Source organism: Erythrolamprus reginae, chromosome 4, assembly GCF_031021105.1.
Source record: "Erythrolamprus reginae isolate rEryReg1 chromosome 4, rEryReg1.hap1, whole genome shotgun sequence".
NCBI lineage: Eukaryota > Metazoa > Chordata > Lepidosauria > Squamata > Dipsadidae > Erythrolamprus > Erythrolamprus reginae.
The window spans coordinates 53,585,702-53,608,701 of record NC_091953.1 but is presented as its reverse complement, the minus strand read 5'-3'; the positions used below and the strand labels follow the sequence as shown (position 1 = coordinate 53,608,701).

General features: G+C 40.3%; 1 protein-coding gene across 3 annotated transcripts in view; it reads right to left on the bottom strand.

Annotated features, from left to right (window-relative positions):
* The window catches only part of CHODL (chondrolectin), a 44,676-nt gene that overhangs the window by 806 nt on the left and 20,870 nt on the right, over positions 1-23,000 (bottom strand). For 2 of the 3 annotated variants that reach the window (XM_070750283.1, XM_070750281.1), the window contains exons 2-6: positions 16,003-16,315; positions 15,241-15,398; positions 13,423-13,470; positions 12,958-13,044; positions 8,987-9,089 (exon numbers count right to left, since the gene is read on the bottom strand). In XM_070750283.1, the coding sequence (XP_070606384.1) occupies positions 8,987-9,089; positions 12,958-13,044; positions 13,423-13,470; positions 15,241-15,398; positions 16,003-16,253 (647 nt within the window). In that variant the 5' untranslated portion in view covers positions 16,254-16,315. Of the gene's footprint in view, positions 1-6,272; positions 6,352-8,986; positions 9,090-12,957; positions 13,045-13,422; positions 13,471-15,240; positions 15,399-16,002; positions 16,316-23,000 lie in introns of all 3 variants that reach the window. The other variant, XM_070750282.1, reaches the window with a different exon arrangement.

Genomic DNA, 23,000 nt, shown 5'->3' with positions numbered 1-23,000 from the left:
TAATGATCACTAATTAGCTTATCAATGACTTAGTGCTTACTGAGAATTTATAAATAACTTCTACATTAGTATAAGTAAAGCACAAAGCAAGACAACAAAGGCAAGACAACTGACTGTAAGTGATTGAACCCTGCTGCCCATTAAACCCACAAAGCCTCAATCTGCCCCAGCACTCCCCTGGACCTCCAGCCCCAGAAAACCCACACCAGCGCAGCCCAGGACCATCCTCAGCAAACTCATCAAATGCCAGCAGCCTGATCCCTGCAGAGCCTAACTTACCCGGTCCCCATCCGAGCTGCCTTCCATGGCTTGAAGCTGCAATGTAGCCTGCCTGAGCTCAGCCTGCCTGTTCTCACAGAGTCATCCATGGCTTGTAAGCCTTAGTGCCATCTGAGGTTTGTAAACAGCAGCGGAGCCATCCCAAAGTTCCCTGCCTGTCTGAAAAAATATACCCTGCTGAATGCTGTGTCCGATCATTTGCCTGCCTGGAAATATCCTCTGGTGAGTGCTCTGTCCGATCGTTTCCCTGCCGAGCCATCTGTAGTTTTGAGCGAAGCTCCCGACCTGCCAGAGAACTGCAGAGCCATTTGAAGCTTGGAGCTAGCTAAAATTGCCTGACTTTAAAGTCCCAGCTGAGCCAGTGTAAGGACTCTTGAAGACGCCTGATCCCCTGAGAGATTTCCTGTGCATTAAAAGTCCAGCCGGCAAACCTGAGGACTCTGAAAGTCAAAGTGGATAGGCTGAAACAGCTGTTTTCCCCAACCTCATTGCTTTGAATCCTTTGAAGTCCCCCTGACTCCTCCCTGGTAGCCAGAAAGGAAGGAAGGAAGGAAGGAAGGAAGGAAGGAAGGAAGGAAGGAAGGAAGGAAGGAAGGAAGGAAGGAAGGAAGGAAGGAAACAGTATAAGGAAGAAGAAATTCCTCCTTGGCAGCCAGTCAGAAAGAAGCATTACAAGGAAGGTGTGATCCCTAGGGGAGTTTGTTGAAACAGCTAATTCCTCCCCTGAGCCACAACTCTGCAAACACCCAGAAGGTGTTAGGAACCGAATTTCTATGACATATTTTTTTACATACTTTTTTTTACTGCCGCCATTACTGAGGACACAAAGCACCAACCCACGTGATTCCCCATCATCTTTCCTCAGATCTACATAGCATCTCAATGGGCTAGCCAAACTCTTAAGCATCCAGTAAACTCCCATTTCCTGCCCCCTCCACTCAGTATACCATAAAACAATAAAACTACAAACCCCTGACGCCAACTATGCCAGGGGGAAAAAAACACAGAATCTTCAATCGAAGGACCCGAGCAACACCCTATGCTGTAACATATGTAAAGACACTATAAATGATCTTGATAAATACATCAAATGTCAATCCTGCAAAATTCCCACACACCACTCTTGCCTAAACATAACTAACCTGATAGCCACTTTTCTTCATGGAAACTCTTCGTTTTTCTTCTTCTGTACTACCTGTACCCCAAAATTAGAAATCCTCAACAGCCTGTCTGAAGATATTACCTCAAAAACAACATCCAAAACTAAACAATCATTAATTGAACATCTAGAACCATGCCTACTATCCATAGAAAAAAAATATCTAAGCACTGTTAAACGTAAAACCTCCAAGCCTAATTCCGTCTACCACTCCACCCCCACCTGTCTACTCTATAGCAAACAATTTGGATTCAGAAAAAACTATCCTACCACCTGCTTCTCGACTGCAAAAACATATGGACAACTCAACTTGATCAAGGAAAATCTATAGATGCAATTTTTATTGACTTCTGCAAAGCCTTCGATTCAGTGGTCCACGATAAACTACTTCTAAAACTCAAAGCCACAGTATCCCTACACAGATGGATTACAGCATTCCTGTCAAACAGACAACAAGTGGTTAAAATAGGAAGTACCATATCTACCCCTGTCCCTGTGAAAAGCTGTGTATCCCAAGCACCGTTCCCCGTAGGCTGCACACCCGTGTGCCAGCGCACCCCAAAATACCCCCCGCGCACCCTTTTCCATGGGCGCGCAGTCCCCATCTCCCTGCCAGCCCGCAGGGGGCGGGGAGGCACCGGAAGCAGAAGGGAAGGGAGCTGCGGCCGTCCCTGCCTCCCCATGTTGCCTCCGGCCCCCTCGGCCTTTCGTCACTGCCCCCCGCCCGATACGCCCCCTCTGCTCCTCCGCCGGGCGCCAGGGATGCATGGCTGCTTCCTCTTCGCTGCAGAGCCACACGGAGGCGAAGACACGGCGCATGGCCACGCTCCGCCTCCCGGTAGCCCGGCCGACTTTTGGAGCCGTTTTGTTTTCATGGTGCAAAGCCACATAGTCCCGGACTCCGAAATCGCTCTCTTCTCCGGTCAGCAAAGCCATCTGCCCAGGAAAGTGCCACACGTTGAAAAACCGCGATGCTTTCCTGGGCAGCCGGATTGCTGGCCAGAGAAGCGAGCGATCTGGGATTCGGGACTGTGTGGCTTTGCACCACGAAGACAAACGGCTCCGGAGCAGGTAAAAGTCGGCCGGGCGGAGGCGGCGTGTGGCTACTTCCTCTTCACTGCAGAGCCGCGCGGAGGCGAAGACACGGTGCCTGGCCACGCTCCACCTCCCGGTAGCCCGGCCGAAAACAAAATGGCTCCAAACGTCGGCCGGGATACCGGGAGGCGGAGCGTGGCCAGGCGCCATGTCTTCGCCTCTGCGCGCCGCCTCCGCCCGGCCGAAAACAAAACGGCTCCAAACGTCGGCCGGGATACCGGGAGGCGGAGCGTGGCCGGGCGCCGTGTCTTCGCCTCCGTGCGCCGCCTCCGCCCGGCCGAAAACAAAATGGCTCCAAAAGTCAGCCGGGATACCGGGAGGCGGAGCGTGGCCGGGCGCCGTGTCTTCACCTCCACGCGCCGCCTCCGCCCGGCTGAAAACAAAATGGCTCCAAAAGTCGGCCGGGATACCAGGAGCGAGGCGGAACGTGGCCGGGCGCCGGGGATGCCTGAGAGAGCAAGGGGGTGCATGGCTGCTTCCTCTTCGCTGCAGAGCCGCCGGGCGGAGGTGAAGACAATGGCACCCTCCACTCTCTCTCCGGCTCTCTCTCTCTCTTTTTCTCTCTGTTGCTGGCGTGGTGAACGAGAGAGAAAGAGAGAGAAAGAAAAAGGAGGGGAGAGAGAATGAGAGAGAAAGAAAGCAAGAGAGAAAGAGAGGGAAAGAAAGCAAGAGAGAGAGAAAGAGAGGGGGGAAGGAGGGAGAGGGAAAGACATAGAGGGAGGGAAGGAGGGAGAGAGAAAGCAAAAAGAGAGGAAGGAAGGAAGAGAGAAAGGAAGAGGGATGGAGAGAGAGAGGGAAAGAAAGATGAAGGGAGAGAGAAAGGGGGAGGGAGAGATAGAAAGGAGGGAGAGGGGTAGTTAGATAGGGAGAGGGAAAAGGAAGGGCTTGGAGAAAGGCAGGGGGTGAGAAAGATAGAAAGGAAAGAGGGAGGGAGAGATAGAAAGGAAAGAGGGAGGGAGAGATAGAAAGGAAAGAGGGAGGAAAGAGGAAGACATAGAAAGGATAGAATTATGGATGCAAGAACTTGCTCATGTGTGATAGCGCACGTCCACACTTTATTTATTTATTTATTTAATTATTTATTTATTTATTTATTTATTTATTTATTTATTTGTTTATTTATTTATACTTATATGCCACCCAGTGGCAAAGGGACTGCCGCTCAGACACTATACTTTTCCGCTCACCCCGAAAAAAAATTAGAGGGAACACTGATCCCAAGGTAGTGTAATGGGACCAATACTCTTCATCCTCTACATCAATGACCTTTGCGATCACATCTCTAGCAACTGCGTTCTATTCGCCGAAGATGTAAAATTCTTCAACACCACAGCTATTCTCCAAAAAGACCTAGGCTCTGTCTCTGATTGGTCTACCACCTGGCAGCTCCAAATCTCAACCAGCAAATGCTCTGTCCTCCACATCGGTAAAAAGAATCAGAATTTCAAATATAAACTAAACAAACAAGATCTTGCAGATAACCCCCACTCAGTAAAAGACCTCAGAATACTAATATCAAATAATCTAAGTGCCAAAGCCCACTGCAACAACATCGCCAAAAAGGTTTTAAGGATAGTCAACCTAATCCTACGGAGCTTTTGCTCTGGCAATCTCACACTAATTACCAGAGGCTACAAAACTTTCGCTAGACCCATCCTCGAATATAGCTCATCTGTTTAGAACCCATACCGCATCTCGGACATTAACACCATTGAAAACATCCAAAAATACTTCACCAGAAGAGCACTTAACTCCTTCACTAGAAACAGAATACCCTACAAATCAAGACTTACAATCCTGGATCTTGAAACCTTAGAACTACGATTCCTCAAACATGATCTAAGTATTACCCACAAGATTATATGTTGCAACTCCCTGCCTGTCAAAGATTACTTCAGTTTCAACTGCAACAACACAAGAGCACACACCAGATTTAAGCTTAATATTAACCACACCAAACTTGACTGTAAAAAATATGACTTTAACAATTGAGTTGTCGAAGCGTGGAACTCACTTCCCAACTCTGTAGTATCATCTCTTAACCCCAAACACTTTACCCTTAGATCAGTGGTTCTCAACCTGGGGGTCGGGGGGTCAAACGACCATTTCACAGGGGTCACCTAAGACCATGGGAAAAGACAAATTCTCCATGGTGTTAGGAACTAAAGCTTCTCTTCAGACGCTTCGGAACATATTTTTACAATCCGACCAATCAGGTGTTTACAATGGGGGTGTCCCTCTGAACCTCCTACCAATCAGCTTAAAGCTCTGTTGAGATAATTGGCGCTAGACTTATGGTTGGGAGTCACCACAACATGAGGAACTGTATTAAGGGGTTGCTGTATTAGAAAGATTGAGAACTACTGCCTTAGACTATCTACGGTTGACCTCACCAGATTCCTAAGAGGTCAGTAAGGGGCGTACATAAGTGCACCAGAGTGCCTACCGTCCCCTGTCCTATAGTCTCTCCTATATCTTCTCTTCTATCTCTTCAATCTCTTCTATCCATTATATCTCTTCTATCTCTTCTATCTTTTTTATTTATTTATTTATTTATTAGATTTGTATGCCGCCCTTCTCCGTAGACTCTTATATTATATATTATATTGCTTATATTTTCTGCTATTCTCTCTAGTTATATTTTACTCCTATATTTCTCTTCTATACTCTCTTTGATACATTCTACTCATATATATCCTCTATTATTATTGTGTATTATTGTGTATTGGAATAGATAGATAGATAGATAGATAGATAGATAGATAGATAGATAGATAGATAGATAGATAGATAGATAGATAGATAGATAGATAAATAAATAGTATTAGCAAGAAGAAAACAGCAACCAAACAGAGGAAATATGAGGAAAAGGCTAATGATTATGGTATACAAATGTGGGAAATCTTCCAATGAAACAAGCACCTGGCCAGGTAAGTACCTGAAGAATACTTAGCCAGTGGCTTCAAATTCTATTGGCATAGGACAGTGTCTTCCAACTTGGAGAATTACCCAGAATGTGAAATTCTACTTCTAAGGCTAGCTGGGAAATTCTGGGATTAGAAGTGTATACATCTTGTTCCGATCGCCCAGTTTGGAAATATTTCTGTAAGACAAGGCAATATAAATCTAGCAGTCCATTTTGAATGAAATTACTCTTTTAATGCCAACCTCTGAACAAAAATTGCAAGCTTTCTGACAGTGAGAAATGCATTTTGAGTGATGTGCCATGGACTATGTTCCCCAAAGGAGGGCAGGATAGAAAGTAACATTTTATTATTCTTTCTATATTTAAATCATTTACTTCTTTTACATTAACAATTGCAACTTAGTGGCAAAAAAATTGATAGGCTGAAATCATATAGCTTTTGGATAATGATGGTGGTGTTAGTGATTATTCATTTGATTTGCTTCCCATTTTTCTTCTGAAAGGGCATTCAAAATGGTTGTTTTAAATATTACAGTAGCATGGAAGGAAGCCAAATAAAGCTATTAATGTAGCTGCTGATTTTAAAGGATTTCCTCTGAACAAATGTGGCAAGAACATACTCCCCAAACTATTGTTCAATAGGAACATTGCTAATTTTCCATGAATTTAGAGAGTTCATCATAATTTCAAGAATGTCAAAGCTCAAAATAATCAATGTTTTTAATTTTTTAGAAGAATATTGGGTAGTTTGGGCACTGCCATTCTGCCTTCAAAACAGAATCAAAAGATAACCTTAGAAACTGAGCAATGTACCAAGTTAGAATCTAAATGTTCTGTAAGGGATTCAGATGATAATGGAGATGAATCATTGAAGCAGTTTCTCCTTGCTTCCCTAGAAGAAAGAAAGGGAAAGCCTCTAAGCATGAATGGTTTGCCATAAAGCACAGGATAAATACTTGGTTCCTAATATGAAGGGTTAATATCTGCATGTCCAATATTGTTTTCATCTCTATAACCAAATATTTCTTATATTACTAACCTACGTTCTCTAAATCAGTGTTTTTCAACCAGTGTGACGCGGCACACTAGTGTGCCGTGTAACATAGTCAGGTGTGCCATGGGGAAATTAAACATGGGTCCCCAAACTACGGCCCACGGAGGCCATTTATCCAGCCTGCCGCCAGCCGCCTTCATCCGAACATAAACATTCCCGTCACAATCCCTCCAGCTATCAGCGACAGGAAGAGTGGAGGCACAGGGAACGCTCACTGACCAATCCCCTTCTAGGATTCATCCCGACCACTAACGATGAACTAATAGCAGGCCGCCTCTCATCCACACCCAGGAAGGTCTCCGCTCGGGCTGCCATGCACTTGTCATTGTGTGGCCGTGGCGAGTAGCTGAAACTGCTACTCCTCCCCGTGGTCCCGATTTCTAATCGTGGTTTAAAGCTAAAGTTTGCTGATCTTCCTTTGGACAGGTTTTGGTTATCTGTTGCCAAGGAGTCCCCCATTCTGGCCAACAGATTGCTCCTGTTTTCAACCACATATCTATGTGAGTTGAGCTTCTCAAACTTGACTGCGATAAAAAGTAAAAACAGAGAGAGACTGAGAACTGTTGAGGAAGAGCTTTGTGTGTGTCTTTCTACCATTCCTGCCCTTTTGTGTTCATCAAAACAGGCCCAGGTTTCACACCGAGTATAAATACATTTAGAAACTACGGTATATTATTAACTATATGTATAATATGTACTGTGTTAGAATGTCATTTTGTGTCATTTTGGTTAGTAGTGTGCCCCTGGATTTTGTAAATGTTAAAAATGTGCCGCGGCTCAAAAAAGGTTGAAAATCACTGCTCTAAATATTAGATTTAATGTCCGTAATTCCTCCCCAACATATTACAAATTTGGGAGACAAGAAAAAAGATTCTTTGCTGCATTTTCTGGAGAAAAGTAAACCAACATTTCCCCTCCTGGAGTTCATAAATATAAATATTCATAGAAACATAGAAACATAGAAGTCTGACGGCAGAAAAAGACCTCATGGTCCATCTAGTCTGCCCTTATACTATTTTCTGTATTTTATCTTAGGATGGATATATGTTTATCCCAGGCATGTTTAAATTCAGTTACTGTGGATTTATCTACCACATCTGCTGGAAGTTTGTTCCAAGGATCTACTACTCTTTCAGTAAAATAATATTTTCTCATGTTGCTTTTGATCTTTCCCCCAACTAACTTCAGATTGTGTCCCCTTGTTCTTGTGTTCACTTTCCTATTAAAAACACTTCCCTCCTGGACCTTATTTAACCCTTTAATATATTTAAATGTTTCGATCATGTCCCCCCTTTTCCTTCTGTCCTCCAGACTATACAGATTGAGTTCATTAAGTCTTTCCTGATACGTTTTATGCTTAAGACCTTCCACCATTCTTGTAGCCCGTCTTTGGACCCGTTCAATTTTGTCAATATCTTTTTGTAGGTGAGGTCTCCAGAACTGAACACAGTATGGAATTTATGGAACATATATGGAATTTCTACTAACTTTGTATCAACTCATCTTGAAACATTTCATTAATCCTCCTGTGTTTCTTACTTATGCCTACTGAGTGGCAGAAAGTAAACCTGTTACCTTGTTGGAAACCAAATGTCATAATTACCATATAGTTATTTACTTGCATCCTTCCCAACCACCATTGATGTTTTGGGGAACAGTTTGCAAATTGATTTCATTAATTACAGTTTGCAAATTGATTACAGAAGATTGTGTAAGAAAGCTCTATTGAGACATCTTGTGAGTACTTTGGACTAAGTAGATGGTTGGATTTTTGTTTGTTTGTTAGGATACAGTAGTACATTTGACAGGTTATGCATTGCCCAGAAAATTGGAAAATTCTACATTAAAGTAAGATTAAATATTATAAAAATAAGTGGAGAGAAAGTTCCAGATTGGAGCATAGTTTAACTTTTCTTCTGCAACAGCATTCCCACTTCACAAAACAAAATGAGCAGTGGCCATAATATTCTAAGAGGGGATGAAAAATAAAACAATCCATCTTTCAAAAATGGTTCCTTTGAATATTCCCAATGCAGAAAATACAATATTGCACATAATTATTTTTGCTTAAAGCAAAATATATAATAGAATACAGTATATTGCTTCACATTGCAAAGCTTATATGTTTTATTTTGATGTTAGATTGAAATACTATTTTTCTAATGATATTATACATAGGCAACAAGCTTCTCTATATTGGTTTAACAATATTATTTGATCTATGACAGAGCCACAATTAACTCCTTTTTTACGTTGCATATTTTATCTTTGTAGGTGGCTACATTTTTAAACACATTCATCTATTATAATACATCCACTATGCAATATTATATATGGATGTCATTCAGGATGACTAGTTTTGCGTTTTATGTAGACTGGACTTGAATATGAGTAAGCGACTGGTGTAAACATATATTCCAAAGTACATAAATCACAGATACAAATTGTCGTGTTTGATAAAAAACTGAATTACCTTTTATGAAGCATCTGGAAACAGCAAGTCCCAAAAGCCACTAATATTAACAATAATAGTGGTATGGTTGGTATAACAACATAAATTAAATTAGGAATTAGACCTAAAAAAAAAAGAACGTTATTACATTTTAAAACATAGAAGGACTAGTTTTGTGTACTAAAAGAAAACATTTTTTTAGTTTGCTTAGTAATGACACCTTGCAAACCAAGGACTCTAATTAACAATATGTAACTACCATATTTTTTGGTGTATAAGACACACCTTTTTACTTCAAAAAAGTGCCTCAAAAACTGGGTGCGTCTTATGCATCGAATGCTGCATAGGGGGGAGTTGGGTAGCGGTCAGCAGCGGCAGCCTTCCCGTGCTTCAGCGGCTGTACACAAGGCTGCCCTGCACCCCTTGGCTGCTTCCCTCCCTGCGGGAGCCTGGCAGGCATTGCCTGAGGAGCCCTCTCAGCAGATGAAAAAGTAGCTCGGGCAAGGGACTGTGGCAGGGGCTGCCTCTCTCTGGCTGAGACAGCTTCATTTGCAGTACCCTTCGCCAACTGCCACTGCCATCTGAGGCCATCCCTCCACTGGCCGTGCAGATCAGCCCTGATTGCAAAGAGGGATGGCAGAACTCCTTCTGTCCTTCGCTTCAGCGTCAGGGAGAAGACAAGCAATGTCTGTGCTAGTTTCCAAACCTCCTGCATGACTGATTCTCTGTCTGGGAGCCCCCATCTACCCCCCCCCCCACTGCAAAAGTGCTTTTCTCTCCATTTTGGACCAGCATTCTTCTCTCGGGGTGGGGAGAACAGAGCTCCAAGTGCTGCCTTCAAGCCCCATGCAAGGCAGCCACAGGCACTTTCAGCATTCTTCGGCCAGGCAAAAGATGTGGCGGCGGTGGAGGATGCTTGAGAACTTGGAAACTAGCGCAGATGCTGCTTGTGTCCAGGTGATTCCTCCCTTATGGCACACTCTCTCTCTCTCTTTCGCATACACACACACATGCAGACAAGGGAGTGGAGGAGAAAGGTGGGCCGAGCCAGGTTGGGAAAGGTAAGCCCAGCAGCCTTGGGAGAGTTGGCGAGGGAATCCCAGGGGGATACATTTCTGTCAAAAAGTGGATAGGCTTTTCTAGGGGTGGTTTTTCCCACTCAATTGTTGCAGGTGGATAGGGATCTGAAGGCTATGGGGATATGGGAGAATTGCAGTAGGTTTCAGCTAGCTCAAATGAAGCATTTTCCATGAATTTGATCAAAGAAAACACATGAAAGGGAATGACTCACACCTGGGAATGCCTGTGGTTAAAAGCAGACAAGGCTTCAAAATGGAGCACCACTTCTAGGAAGGATCACATGGATGAGTTTAGGTTATTTTCTTGGAAATAATGGAGAAATTGGGTTTTTTTCATTACCTTCTTCTGGTCTTCTGGTGTTATTTCCGGGTGGGGGGTCTATATTTAGAGTTCCCCCCTATAGTCTCCCATCCAAGTAAGTATTAGAATCCCATCTATCCCTGTTTAGCTTTTTCAAGATCATCTAAGGCTTTACACAAGGTTTCAGAATAGAGTAGAGTAGAATAGAATAGAATAGAATAGAATAGAATAGAGTGTAGAATAGAATAGAATAGAAATCTTTATTGGCCACGTGTGATTGGACACACAAGGAATTTGTAATTGGTGCCTATGCTCCCAGTGTACATAAAAGAAAAGATACACTTGCAAGAATCATGAGGTACAATGCTTAATGATTGTCATGGAGTCAAATAAGTTGGGTTTGGGTGAAACTTGACTTTGGTCTTCAAACCTGGCAAATTTAACACTTGTGGACTTCAACTCCCATTCCTAAGGTAGCATGACTGGTGAAGAAATTCTGGGAGCTGAAGTCCACAAGTCTTGAAGCTGTCAAGTTTGAAGTTTGTAATAAGTATATATGGTTGTAAAAAGTATTCTACTACACTGATATTTTATTAAACAATATAATACTACACCATTGGTTCAGAATACTTTTTTTTTTGTTTTCCTCCTCTAAAATCTGGGTACGTCTTATACACTAGTGCGTCTTATACATCGAAAAAGACGGTAAATATTTTAATCCTGAAATTTCTTCAAAGCCTCCTAGAAGAGGAAAGCAAAAGGTCTATCATTATTTTCTTAAATAATATGCCCATAAAAGAGTGTTAAGGCAAATTTCCTCTTCGTTGAACTTTTTTAACATGGGCGGTGGGTCGACTAGTGAAGCAGTTCACTAGAAAATGAGCCAGAATTGATTTCCATTATATAGCAACTAAAGAACAAAGAACTAAATTCAATGTATCCAATTCAATATATTCAATTTAGACATCAACCAAATTCAAATTGAATCTGGAAATGTACAATAAAACCAAATATAATAAGAAAAGGAATAAGACAATGACTATAGAAGAAAAACAGACTGGGAGTCTATTAGTAACATTCATACTCCCAAACATATCTAATAGGATTTCTCTATCCTAAGGTCTGGATGAACAGCCAGGGTTTTAAGACTTCCTGGAATGCCATCAAGGTTGGTGCCATTTGAATATTGGGGAAACTCTAACCCATATGGCAAATCTCATCCTATTAAACAAACTTTAATTGAAGGAATTATGAAAATTCCAACCCAAGCAAAGTCTCCAAATCCAGAACAGATACAATTGGTACACAAGATGGAGTGCAAAAGCCCCCTCCTTCAATGGGAGCTGTGAGTCTAGAAAGAAGAGTTTCTAGCTGAATATGTGAAATTATAAAAAATGGCCTCTCCCAGGAATTTTACATAGATTAATATTAGATTAACTATTCTTTAATGAATAGTCAAAAACCTGAACCCACCCCACACTACTGGAGCTAGGGTAAGAGTTATCCTCATCCCAACAACACTTATACGTATGTTGTAACCCGCAACTTGAATCTTCAAATTTGCTAATAACTAGAATAGCTTTCGAAGCAGCAGTATCACATAGACATACCAAGGCAAGCCTATAGCAGCCCTTGACACTGCATTCTGGACAATCAAGTCTGAGATAATAAATACTTGTGCTCCTCTATCCAGAAAAAGATATTGCTGGTGTACCAGTTGGAGCTGTGCAAAGACCTTCCTGGCCATAACATCTTTCTGCTTTTTATTGATCTTAAAGCTGCACTAGGATTTAGAGAAGCAAAATATTCACAATGCAAGCATATGGCACAAAGCATAAAAGTTATAAAGTGATTAATCAGCATCTGTGTATATTTCTAAGATGCTAGCTTTGGTATTTTCAAGTTTCCACAAATGTATAAGAGCAAACTTGGTACAACAGCATGTTCTTGTTGTCATGCCCAATAGAGTCATTTTATTTTTTATTGATTGATTTCATGAACTGCCATTTGTAAAAACTGAATTAAGAAAAATGTTAACTGCAAAAATGCAATTTGCAAAATGCAAAAATGTAATATTTGTTCAAGTATTTGTTCATATGCCAACATTTTATTACATTTTGTTTTTATTGCTGCCCCTTTTGCCTGCATTCATTTATGTTCAATTGGTGTTTCCTGAAAATTATTGAAATTCCTTATCTCACTGCAATTTACTTTCTGTTGAATCCCAAAATGCCTATCTCAAATTTATATATTTTTTCCTTTAAAATGCTAAGTCCATTTAATTGGCCTTTCAAAATAACATTCTGAAATGTGATCTACAAACTAAATATATGAACCGAGGGGATGCAGTAGGTAGAGTGCAGTACTGCAGGTCACTAAAGCTGACTGCTAGATCTGCAAGTCAGCGGTTCAAATCTCATCACCAGCTCAAGGTTGACTCAGCCTTCCATCCTTCCGAGGTATGTAAAATGAAGACCCAGATTGTGGGGGCAATATGATAGCTCTGTTAAAAAGTGCTATTGCTAACATGTTGTCAGCCGCCCTGAGTCTAAGGAGAAGGGCGGCATAAAAAATCAAATAAAAAATCGAATAAATAAATAAATATCAATTACCACCAGTTTCAGTAACAACCAATGGAAAATCATCTTCTGACTTGCTTGGGTCATTAGGCTTCACGGTTGGCACTGTTGCATGAACTTCTGAAAAAAACAGTTTTAGGGGGGAAAGAACAGAAAATTGTTTTCTATGTCTTTGCATCTGCTTTTGTGATTATGCTTAGACAAGGCAACAAAATTCTACAGCTAATCGTTTTTAAAAACCAAGTGTGGGTGATAAATTCTGGCTACAGGTTTTATTGCAACATTGGGATCACATCTGGAATAAAAGTTATCAAGGCTACAATATTCTAAAGGATAGCTACATGCTATTAAAAATGCCATTGGATATTTTTGGGTATTGCAATGATAGTTCAAGCGTTCCAACTTAGTCTGCTTTTTTAATCTGTCTGCTTATTTCGAGTTCAAAAATAATTCAGATTTTATTTCTCGATGCCACAATTTGATCTGAAATGTTCTTACCATGATGTGAATCTGTTCTGTGTCCTGATTCTTTTTCTACAAGATTTTCTGTTAAATCAATAAAAAACATTTTACTGTTTTGTACACAACATCAACTTTAATAAGCTTTTCCAGTCTTTATAACTACCCTCCCCCAGTGAGTTTTATTTGGAAAAGCAAACTGAATATTTGTTCAGTTCATTTTTCAAATAAATTGGACTTGTTGCTGTCCTTGTGAACTTGTTGCTGTTAAGCCGCCCTGAGTCTCCAGAGAAGAGCAGCCTAGAAATTGAAATAATAAATAAATAAACTTACAAGCCTCAACAGGCACTAAATTGTAGAAGACTCATTGAAACATGAATATGAAGCACTGTATTTCATGGAATGATATTTAGGAAAAAACAAGATTAAAAAAAATCTACTTTATCCCATTCTTATTTTCAAGATCCTGTTTTCATACAATATCCAAAAGTAAAAACAGTGAAGGATGCACATATGAACTAAATATAATAGAAGAGATAAGAAACTAAGACACACAAATATTTTATGAAGTGCATTGATCTTACTTGGTTACTATTTTGAACACATTATCTGACCTAGTTATTATTATTATTTATTAGATTTGTATGCTGCCCCTCTCCGTAGACTCGGGGCGGCTCACAACAGTGATAAAAACAATACATGGTAACAAATCTAATAATTAAAATCTAGAATAACAGTTTTACATTAAAAAGTCTAAAAAGAAAAAAAAAACCAATAGATAAAATACATACACACAGTCATATCATGCACAAAATTACATAGGCAAGGGGGGGATGTCTCAGTTCCCCCAAGCCTGATAACAGAGGTGGGTTTTAATGAGTTTATGAAAGGCAAGGAGGGTGGGGGCAGTCCTAATCTCTGGGGGGAGTTGATTCCAGAGGGTCGGAGCTACCACAGAGAAGGCTCTTCCCCTGGGTCCCGCCAGATGACATTGTTTAGTCGACGGGACCTGGAGAAGACCAACTCTGTGGGACCTAACTGGCCGCTGGGATTCGTGCAGCAGAAGGCGGTCTCGCAGATATCCTGATCCGGTGCCATGAAGGGCATAACCAACACTTTTAATTGTGACCGGAAACTGATCGGCAACCAATGCAGACTGTGGAGTGTTGGAGTAACATGGGCATACTTAGGAAAGCCCATGATTGCTCTCGCAGCTGCATTCTGCACGATCTGAAGTTTCTGAACACTTTTCAAAGGTAGCCCCATGTAGAGAGCATTACAATAGTTGAACCTCGAGGTGATGAGGGCATGAGTGACTGTGAGCAGTGACTCCCGGTCTAGATAGGGCCGCAACTGGTGCACCAGGCGAACCTGGGCAAATGCCCCCCTCGCCACAGCTTAAAGATGTTTCTCTAATGTGAGCTGTGAATCGAGGAGGACGCCCAAGTTGCAGACCCTCTCTGAGGGGGTCAATAATTCCCGCCCCCAGGGTAATGGACAGACAGATGGAGTTGTCCTTGGGAGGCAAAACCCACAGCCACTCCGTCTTATCAGGGTTGAGTTTGAGTCTGTTGAGTTATGAGACTACTTAGGTAACTGAGCTTCTATACATCAATATTAGACCTATAAAATCTATTAGATTGCTATTGCACTGAATGGTTTAGCAGCCTAATTGTCATCAATATGAAAAATTTAGAACACAAACACAAAGACGGTAACATTGTTTAACAGTAAACTATATTATTAAGGCTTTCTTCCTTAGTTCTGAGGCTAGTTTACAAGGAAAATGCCACGAATTGATTTATCTGTGCTTCAAAGGTAAAGTTTGTATCAAGAACCTGGTTTATTATGCCCTACCCGACTTATACTTGCAGATGAAGTTGTGCTTCATGTTACATCTGTCGTCATTCCATTGATAAAGATAAGGCCCTCCTAAACCTGGATTTGCAGTTGGCTGATGATACATCACAACACAAGCTTCACTCCCACAGGAAGGCTCATCGGTATACCAATTTCTATAAAGCAGAAATATAACAAATGCAAAATGTAACTTATGAATCTTTATTATTCTGTTAAATAGTTTTTTCTTCATTTCAGTTTTTCCATTTTCCCAAGTTAACTAAGAAATTGGGATTTATGCAACTTCTTCATTACATTTCCCCATGGCAAATAATTATAAGTTAGGGCAAAGATCTGTAATGGTCAGTAAAATATGTTTCAAAACATTATTGAATGACAGTGGAGGATATGGGAAGAAAGAAATATCCAAGACTCAGGAACAAGTGAGACCAAAAGTCATATTCCATTATATCCACTATTTGATGGGCAATTCTTGGTAGGATACTGTCTATAATGTCACTAACACAGTAATAAATTTTATGTGGACAAGGCAGTATAGAAAAGAATGGTAAAATCAATGCTGATGTGGGGAGGCAAATAGAAAAAGTACAGTATGAAACTCACAACTGTCTGATAAAACCAAGATAATGTAAGAATGACAAAATACATGACATCTCAACACAATCGCCAAGTTGGAGGAGATTTTTTTGCTCCTAGCTCCATATACATCTTGGTTTTCCATTGCTAGAAGTTTTGAAATAAAATATTAAGAGCATTTACCTGAAGACGGAACTGCTTCCATCTGTCCATTTGTAAAGATCGGGACAGGCACTGGATGTGGTTTGTCCCTCCCCATTTCTCCATAGACCAATCCAGAAGTCTCCATCAGAAATCCCAGGACCTGATCTTGTGAGATTCTGCAGCATATTTTCAATCAGTTTCTGTTCTGTTTCACTTTCAAGACTGAGAAGTACTCCACCACCCATTTCACAAGCTTGGCGAGCCTCTTGAAAACCCACACGCCGAGACATGTCTTGGAAATAGGCAATCTTGTAGCAGGGATGTGCTGAATCACCATAGCATATCTTTTGACCTAAAAAAAAAATCCCACAAAATAGCACTGAATACATTTTTTATTCATATCCATAGATTTCAGCCACATCTTTTATTATATTATAACCCATTTATGTTCAGACAATATTGCCTTCACCCGGTTTCCTTGTTATTACAATTAAAAATTTAAAAGGAAAGCTATAATGCATGCATAATGTACTTGCTTGGTACATTTTATTTCATCCAACTTATATGACATGAAGAAGGCAAAGAAGAGAAAAACATAGGTCCACTTGCTTCTTTCGGTGTGCATAAAAATTAAAGTATTAGGAATCCACTAAAAAAAGCTAATAAGTTGTTCTTATATCATGTTACAGTTTCATTCCATACCATACTGTAATATTGCCATTTTGGGCTGTGCTGGAAAGTTATTATGTATTTCCCTTGTAATCATGGAAAGTTCTTGAAACAATATACACGAAAAGATGTTTTACAGTAGTCCCTCACCTACCGCTGATGTTACGTTCCAGACCTGGCCGCGATAGGTGAAATCCGCGATGGGGAATTTATCGACTGATAGTACTTATTTAAGTATTTATATTGTAATTGTTTGGTAAGTTTTCATTGTTTTAAGTGTGTATAAACCCTTCCCACACAGTATTTATTTTAGATACAGTATTTAAATACAGTATTTACAATTTTAGATTTTTTTTTTTTAAAAAAACCTGCCGATCGAGTTCGACGGGCTGTTTAAATCTGCCAATCGACTTCCTCAGAAACCCGCGATGAAGTGAAGCCGCAGTAGGTGAAGTGCGGTATAGCGAGGGACTACTGTATTTCCAGGAAATTGCTTTCTGGAAATATTTCAGCTTATTCATTATTACAATTTGAGTGTGTTATAATTGGTTATAATGTAGCCAAAAATATGACTTTATGCTTACTTCATAATTTTTCCATCAAAAATGGTCAAATTTAAATCTTGAGTTTGAACCACTTGCTCCACCAGCAATATACTTGCTCCACCACTGAATATATTACATGTCCTTATTTGACATTCTAAAGATTTTCTCTCTCAACCGAAGTTTCTCCTGGAGAGAAACAGGATTTTTTGCTAGTTGGGAAATGAGGGTTTGTGCTAGTGGGTATTTAAATAAATTATTGTGTGAGATAGAAGAAATGCAGAGCTGGAAAACTGGAAAGACATTCTAGCTACCAGAATGATAAGTTATAACCCATTTTTAAATTGTTCCAAAGACAAGCTTAGCTAACCTAAATGATTAATTGAGAATAACTTCTATCTCTTAAAAATATCTACTTTAAGATAAATATCAAAGTCTGGTGTGAATAAATGAGGCAAATTAAAGAGCAATGGTTTCATAAAGATCCAATGGTCTCTGGTACCAAATCAATACTAGGGCCAGAGAAATTAAATAATCTATTCCTGTCTAATATACACATGATATACAACACAATATAATTGTGCAGTATGTTTCTTTTTTCTTTCCTTGCAATTTAGAGTTAAAATGTACTACTGCAAGCTATTTCTGCTGATCACTGGCTGCTAGTGGTTTGGCAGATCGAATCTCAGTAGGCTCAAAGTTGACTCAGCCTTCCGTCCTTCCAAGGTCAGCAAAATGAGGACCCAGATTGTTGGGGACAATATGCTTACTCTCTGTAAACCACTTATAGAGGGCTGTGAACAGGGGTGGGCTGCTGCCCGGATGGGGGGAAACGCAGTGGGGTAGCAAAAATGGAGCACCATCCCAAAACACCCAATTTGCACTGAAAGATGTTGAAAGAAAATGCAGGGCATCCTGCATAAGCCACACCCACAGTGTGGTAGTAAAAAAAATTGATAGCCCTTCACTGGCTGTGAAACAATGTGAAGCGGTATATAAATTTAAATGCCATTGCTATTATATAAAACACCAATGATTACACACAACAGCCGCCATGACTTTTCAGAAAAGGGCAGAATACAAATCTAATAAATAAATAAATATTCTATAAAGAAGTGTTTGATTTCTTTTAGTTGCATAACCTCTCAATGAAGTTATAATTTCACTAGATATGGGCAGAGACTAATTACTTAATGACTTCTGTGTTGTGGAGTCTTGAATCGCCAAGGCCAAAAGTGGGGTTGTTATGCTGAAGTTAACTTGCAACAGTTGAAGGAAAACCAGAGTTATGACCGGATGGTGAAGAAATAAGATCTAATGAAGGACCAAGACTTTATACAGTGATCCCCCGGTTATTGCGTCCCCGACCATTGCGAACAGGCTAATTTGCAATTTTTCAACCCGGAAGTCAAAACACCATCTGCGCATGCGTGCCCTTTTTTCTCTGGGCACGCATGCGTAGATGGCGCCGGGCAAATCAGCTGCTGGGCGGCTTCCCTGGGTCTTCTCCTGACTCCTAAAGCGGGGAAGTTCGCCAGGAGTCAGCAGAGAAACGGCGCGCCTGTTTTAAAAGATCGGAGCCGGCCTGGGGGGGCTTTCCAGCAACCCACGAGCCCCCAACCCGGGCTCGTGGGTTGCTGGAAAGCCCCCCCAGGCCAGCTCCGATCTTTTAAAACAGGCACGCCGTTTCTCCGCTGACTCCTAAAGCGGGGAAGTTCGCCACGAGTCAGCGGAGAAACGGCGCGCCTGTTTTAAAAGATCGGAGCCGGCCTGGGGGATCGGAGCCGGCCTGGGGGGATCGGAGCCGGCCTGGGGGGGCTTTCCCTTTCAGGGCGGGCGAGCGGCAGGCGCGGCAGCAGCGAGGAGTTCGTGTGGGCGGCGGGGAAACCCCAATCTTCGGCTCCTCGCTGCTGGGAAGTAAAAACACCATCTGCGCATGCGCAGATGGTGTTTTTACTTCCGCAGCGCTACTTCGCAAAAACCCGCTCATTGCGGGGGGTCCTGGAACGGAACCCTCGCAATGATCGGGGGATCACTGTATTTCATAAAAACTCCTAGAAGGCTGCCAAACTTTTTACTGCCATACTGTGGGTGTGGCTTATTTTGTGGGTGTGGCTTGATGGTCATGTGACTGGGTAGGAGTGGCCTGATCATCATGTGACCAGGGTGGTTTAAAGGTCATGTGACTGGGTGGGAGTGGCTTACCAACCAAGATAAGTTTTCAAATAGGTGCTTGGATTCTTTTTCAGTTAATTAAGTCACATTATTTGACTAAAGGACAAATGATAGACAGCATTATTTGTAGCAGAGCACAGTAACATTTTAAATTTAAGTTTTATTGGATTTATATGCCGCTCCTCTCCAAGCACTCAGGGCGGCTTACAACATATAAAAAAGACAATATACATCAAAATCTAATTAATTAATTAAAAGTTACATCTAAAAACTAAAGAACCAGTTAAACTACGCACATATCCATTCAATCAGCAAACCCACTATACATTCATCGACCAGCAGGCATAATCTAATTACCCCAAGCTTGGCAGCATAGGTGAGTCTTTAGACTCTTATTTTTCATAAGAGTCTAAAGACTCACCAAGGAGGGGGAGAAGTATGAATCTCCTGGGGGGGCTGATTCCAGAGGGCCAGGCCCCCAACAGAGAAGGTTCTCCCCCTAGGTCCCACCAAGTGACATTGTCTAGTTGACGGAACCTGTAGAAGGCCGACTCTGTGGGACCTAACCAGTCATTGGGATTCATGAGGCAGGAAGTGGTCCCTTAAGTAATCTGGTCCCATGCCATGTAGGGCTTTATACGTCATAACCAACACTTTGAATTGAGTCTGGAAACCAATTGGCAGCCAGTGCAGACCGCAGAGTGTTGGGAAAATGTGGCTATGTCTGGGTAGTCCCATGACTGCTTACGCGGCTGCATTCTGCAAAATGTGTAGTTTCTGAACACTCTTCAGAGGTAGCCCCATGTAGAGAGCATTGCAGTAGTCGAACCTTGAGGTGTTAAGGGCATGAGTGACTGTGAGTAGAGACTCCCTGTCCAGATAGGGCCGCAAGTGGTTTTGCACTGAACCCACAAAGTTCACTATGATAACAGTTTAAGCAAGTAGCTCAATTTTCTTCAATTGCTATAAAAGTTCAGTTCTAGATAATGATTAAAATTATTAAAGCGTTTATGGGTAAAATCATACTATTTAATTATTTCCTATTTTAAAAGTAATTAAGGATCATACTAAGGTACTAGAGAGGGAAGGACAAGTAAAAAAATTATTAAGTAGTTAATAGTAAATTAATAGTGCATAAACCCACTGCATTCCTCCCCAGCCACCCACCTACCCCCATCACTGAAAATATCTGAAGATCAGACTTGTGATAGAACTGGGATACAAATATGCAATTCTATTGAAAATCCAAGCCGGGAGTAAAGTCCAGAAGACTTCCAGTAATTAATCTCCCTGGAGGAACTTCAACAATTGGTTTTGGAAATCAAAAATAGAAATAAGATACTGACATAAAAGATTAGGTTCTAATCTCTAGTCTCTTCTTCATCAACTAAGAAATTGAAAAGGAAATGTAGGCTTAAAAGATAATTAAAATGTATGAAACTGAAAAATAACAGAAAACATAATGAACCTGAAAATGACTCATTGAAGCTATTTAATTAAGTTAGTTTTAAAAAGTATTTAATTCACTATGAAAATAATTCCATATATTTTAAACCTTCCCAACCTATAATGTAATACATGGTAGCTAACCAACAATGTATTCTTGCCTTTCCAGAGGATAAATAGATCAGTCTCTGTAGAAAAATAAATAAACAACAATTGATTTCCTACCAACAACTATAACAAGAAATGACAAAATATTTCAATATTCAGAGAGTTTAGTATATTGTTGATCCCCCAGGTTACATTCTCCAAAATAGAAATTTCATTGAAAACTTCAGATGAATCAGAACTAATGAAGACTTTATTCCATTCATTTTTGCTTGAATAAATACAAATGCTTCTCAGTTCTGCTTCAGGTGTTGATTAACATAGCAAAACTGAGATTGCCACCAATTACAGATGTTATGAATTTGTACTTTTATATTTTATTGCATTCAGAATGATTTCTAATCTTTGTGCATTTATATAAGTTTATAGAAAATTGGAGACACAGGCACCAATTCAGAATAATATTTCATGTGTCTACTTTCCACAAAAGCTTTGTATGGCATAGTAATGGTATAGCATAGTAATTTTCTAGGGCATATTAATTTTCTCATACTAAAACTGGAAGTAGCTAACGAAATATCGAAGTCATCAAGAGGTTCTTGCCATTCAATTGTTTATACAGAATAAGAAAGAATAAGAATAAAAGTTTATTGCATTGAAAAAAAGCGGGGGGAGGTTATTTGTCTTAAAGACAAATGTGGATGGCTCACAAGATAATGCTTGTTTTCTCTTAAATTATTTCTCATGTCTCCTGTTCTCATTTGCAGTAATTTATTTAGTTTGTAATATATCTGCTCCCCTAATATGGTTTTTGGCATATTATTTTATCACTTAAATTAGGTCTCCTGGAGTCACAGCAAAGACTGGTCTATCCATAAGCTATCATATGATTATCAATCATCCTACCTTACCATTTTGTAAGAATGTTAATCTGTTGATTAATTAAATTAAGCATTATAAATGTTTTACTGCGGTGTTTTCTTTTGTACTATCAGTGTAACTTAATTAGAAATAGAATCACATTATATTATGACGCTTCAAAAGCAGCTGCAGGGGCATAATTTCATAACTGTACTCTGTATATCATTAGAAATAGAAACATATACAATTTAAGCACTTTTTTTGCTGGCAAAGCACATTTTCCTGGTTTAAATTCCGGGTAATCTTTTATTTTTCTATTCAGAAGTTATTTTATGTCAGGTTCTCATAAATACAATCCAAAAATTAGTCATTAGTTACTGATACCTTGTGATTCTGAACAAGTGTTCAAAATACTGTAATAGAAGAGCTGTCTAATTAATTACATTAAAGATTAAAACAAAAGTACAATGTTCCCTCGATTTTCGCTGGTTCGAACTTCGCGAATAGCCTATACCACGGTTTTTCAAAAAATATTAATTAAAAAATACTTCGCGGTTTTTTCCCTATACCATGGTTTTCCCCACCCGATGATGTCATACATCATCGCCAAACTAATAATTTTTGCAAATAAATAACAAAAAAAAATTATTGTTAATAAATAATTATGTTTATAAATATCAGGATCCCTAAGTGTCTTATTCAATGATGAGTACCAGTAATAAGGGTGAGTAAATGGTTGTTAAGGGAATGGGAAATGGTAATTTAGGGGTTTAAAGTGTTAAAGGGTGGTTTGTGATACTGTCCATAGCCAAAAATGATGTATTTACTTCCGCATCTCTACTTCGCGGAAATTCGACTTTCACGGGCGGTCTCGGAACGCATCCCCCGCAGAAATCGAGGGAACACTGTAAAACAACTATTCTAAGAAAGATATATTTCTTAAAGGCCAATTAGGATGGAGGGGCCAGCAGTATATTCCATAGTGCAAGAGGTCTCTCTCTTCTCCAATCTTATCTCACAACAGCATTTAGCAGACCCTCTCTATCTGCCCTCATAGGAAGCGGAATATATTGGATAAGTTATTCCTGTTTATTCTACAAATTAGTGTATTATGATTCTAGATGACACTGTAACTGCACATAAAAAGTTTCCCATATAGACTTCTTACATTGATTGGTGGGTAGGCTATAGATCTTCCAATATCACTTAGAGTTGATTCAAGAAGCGGTATGAAAGTGT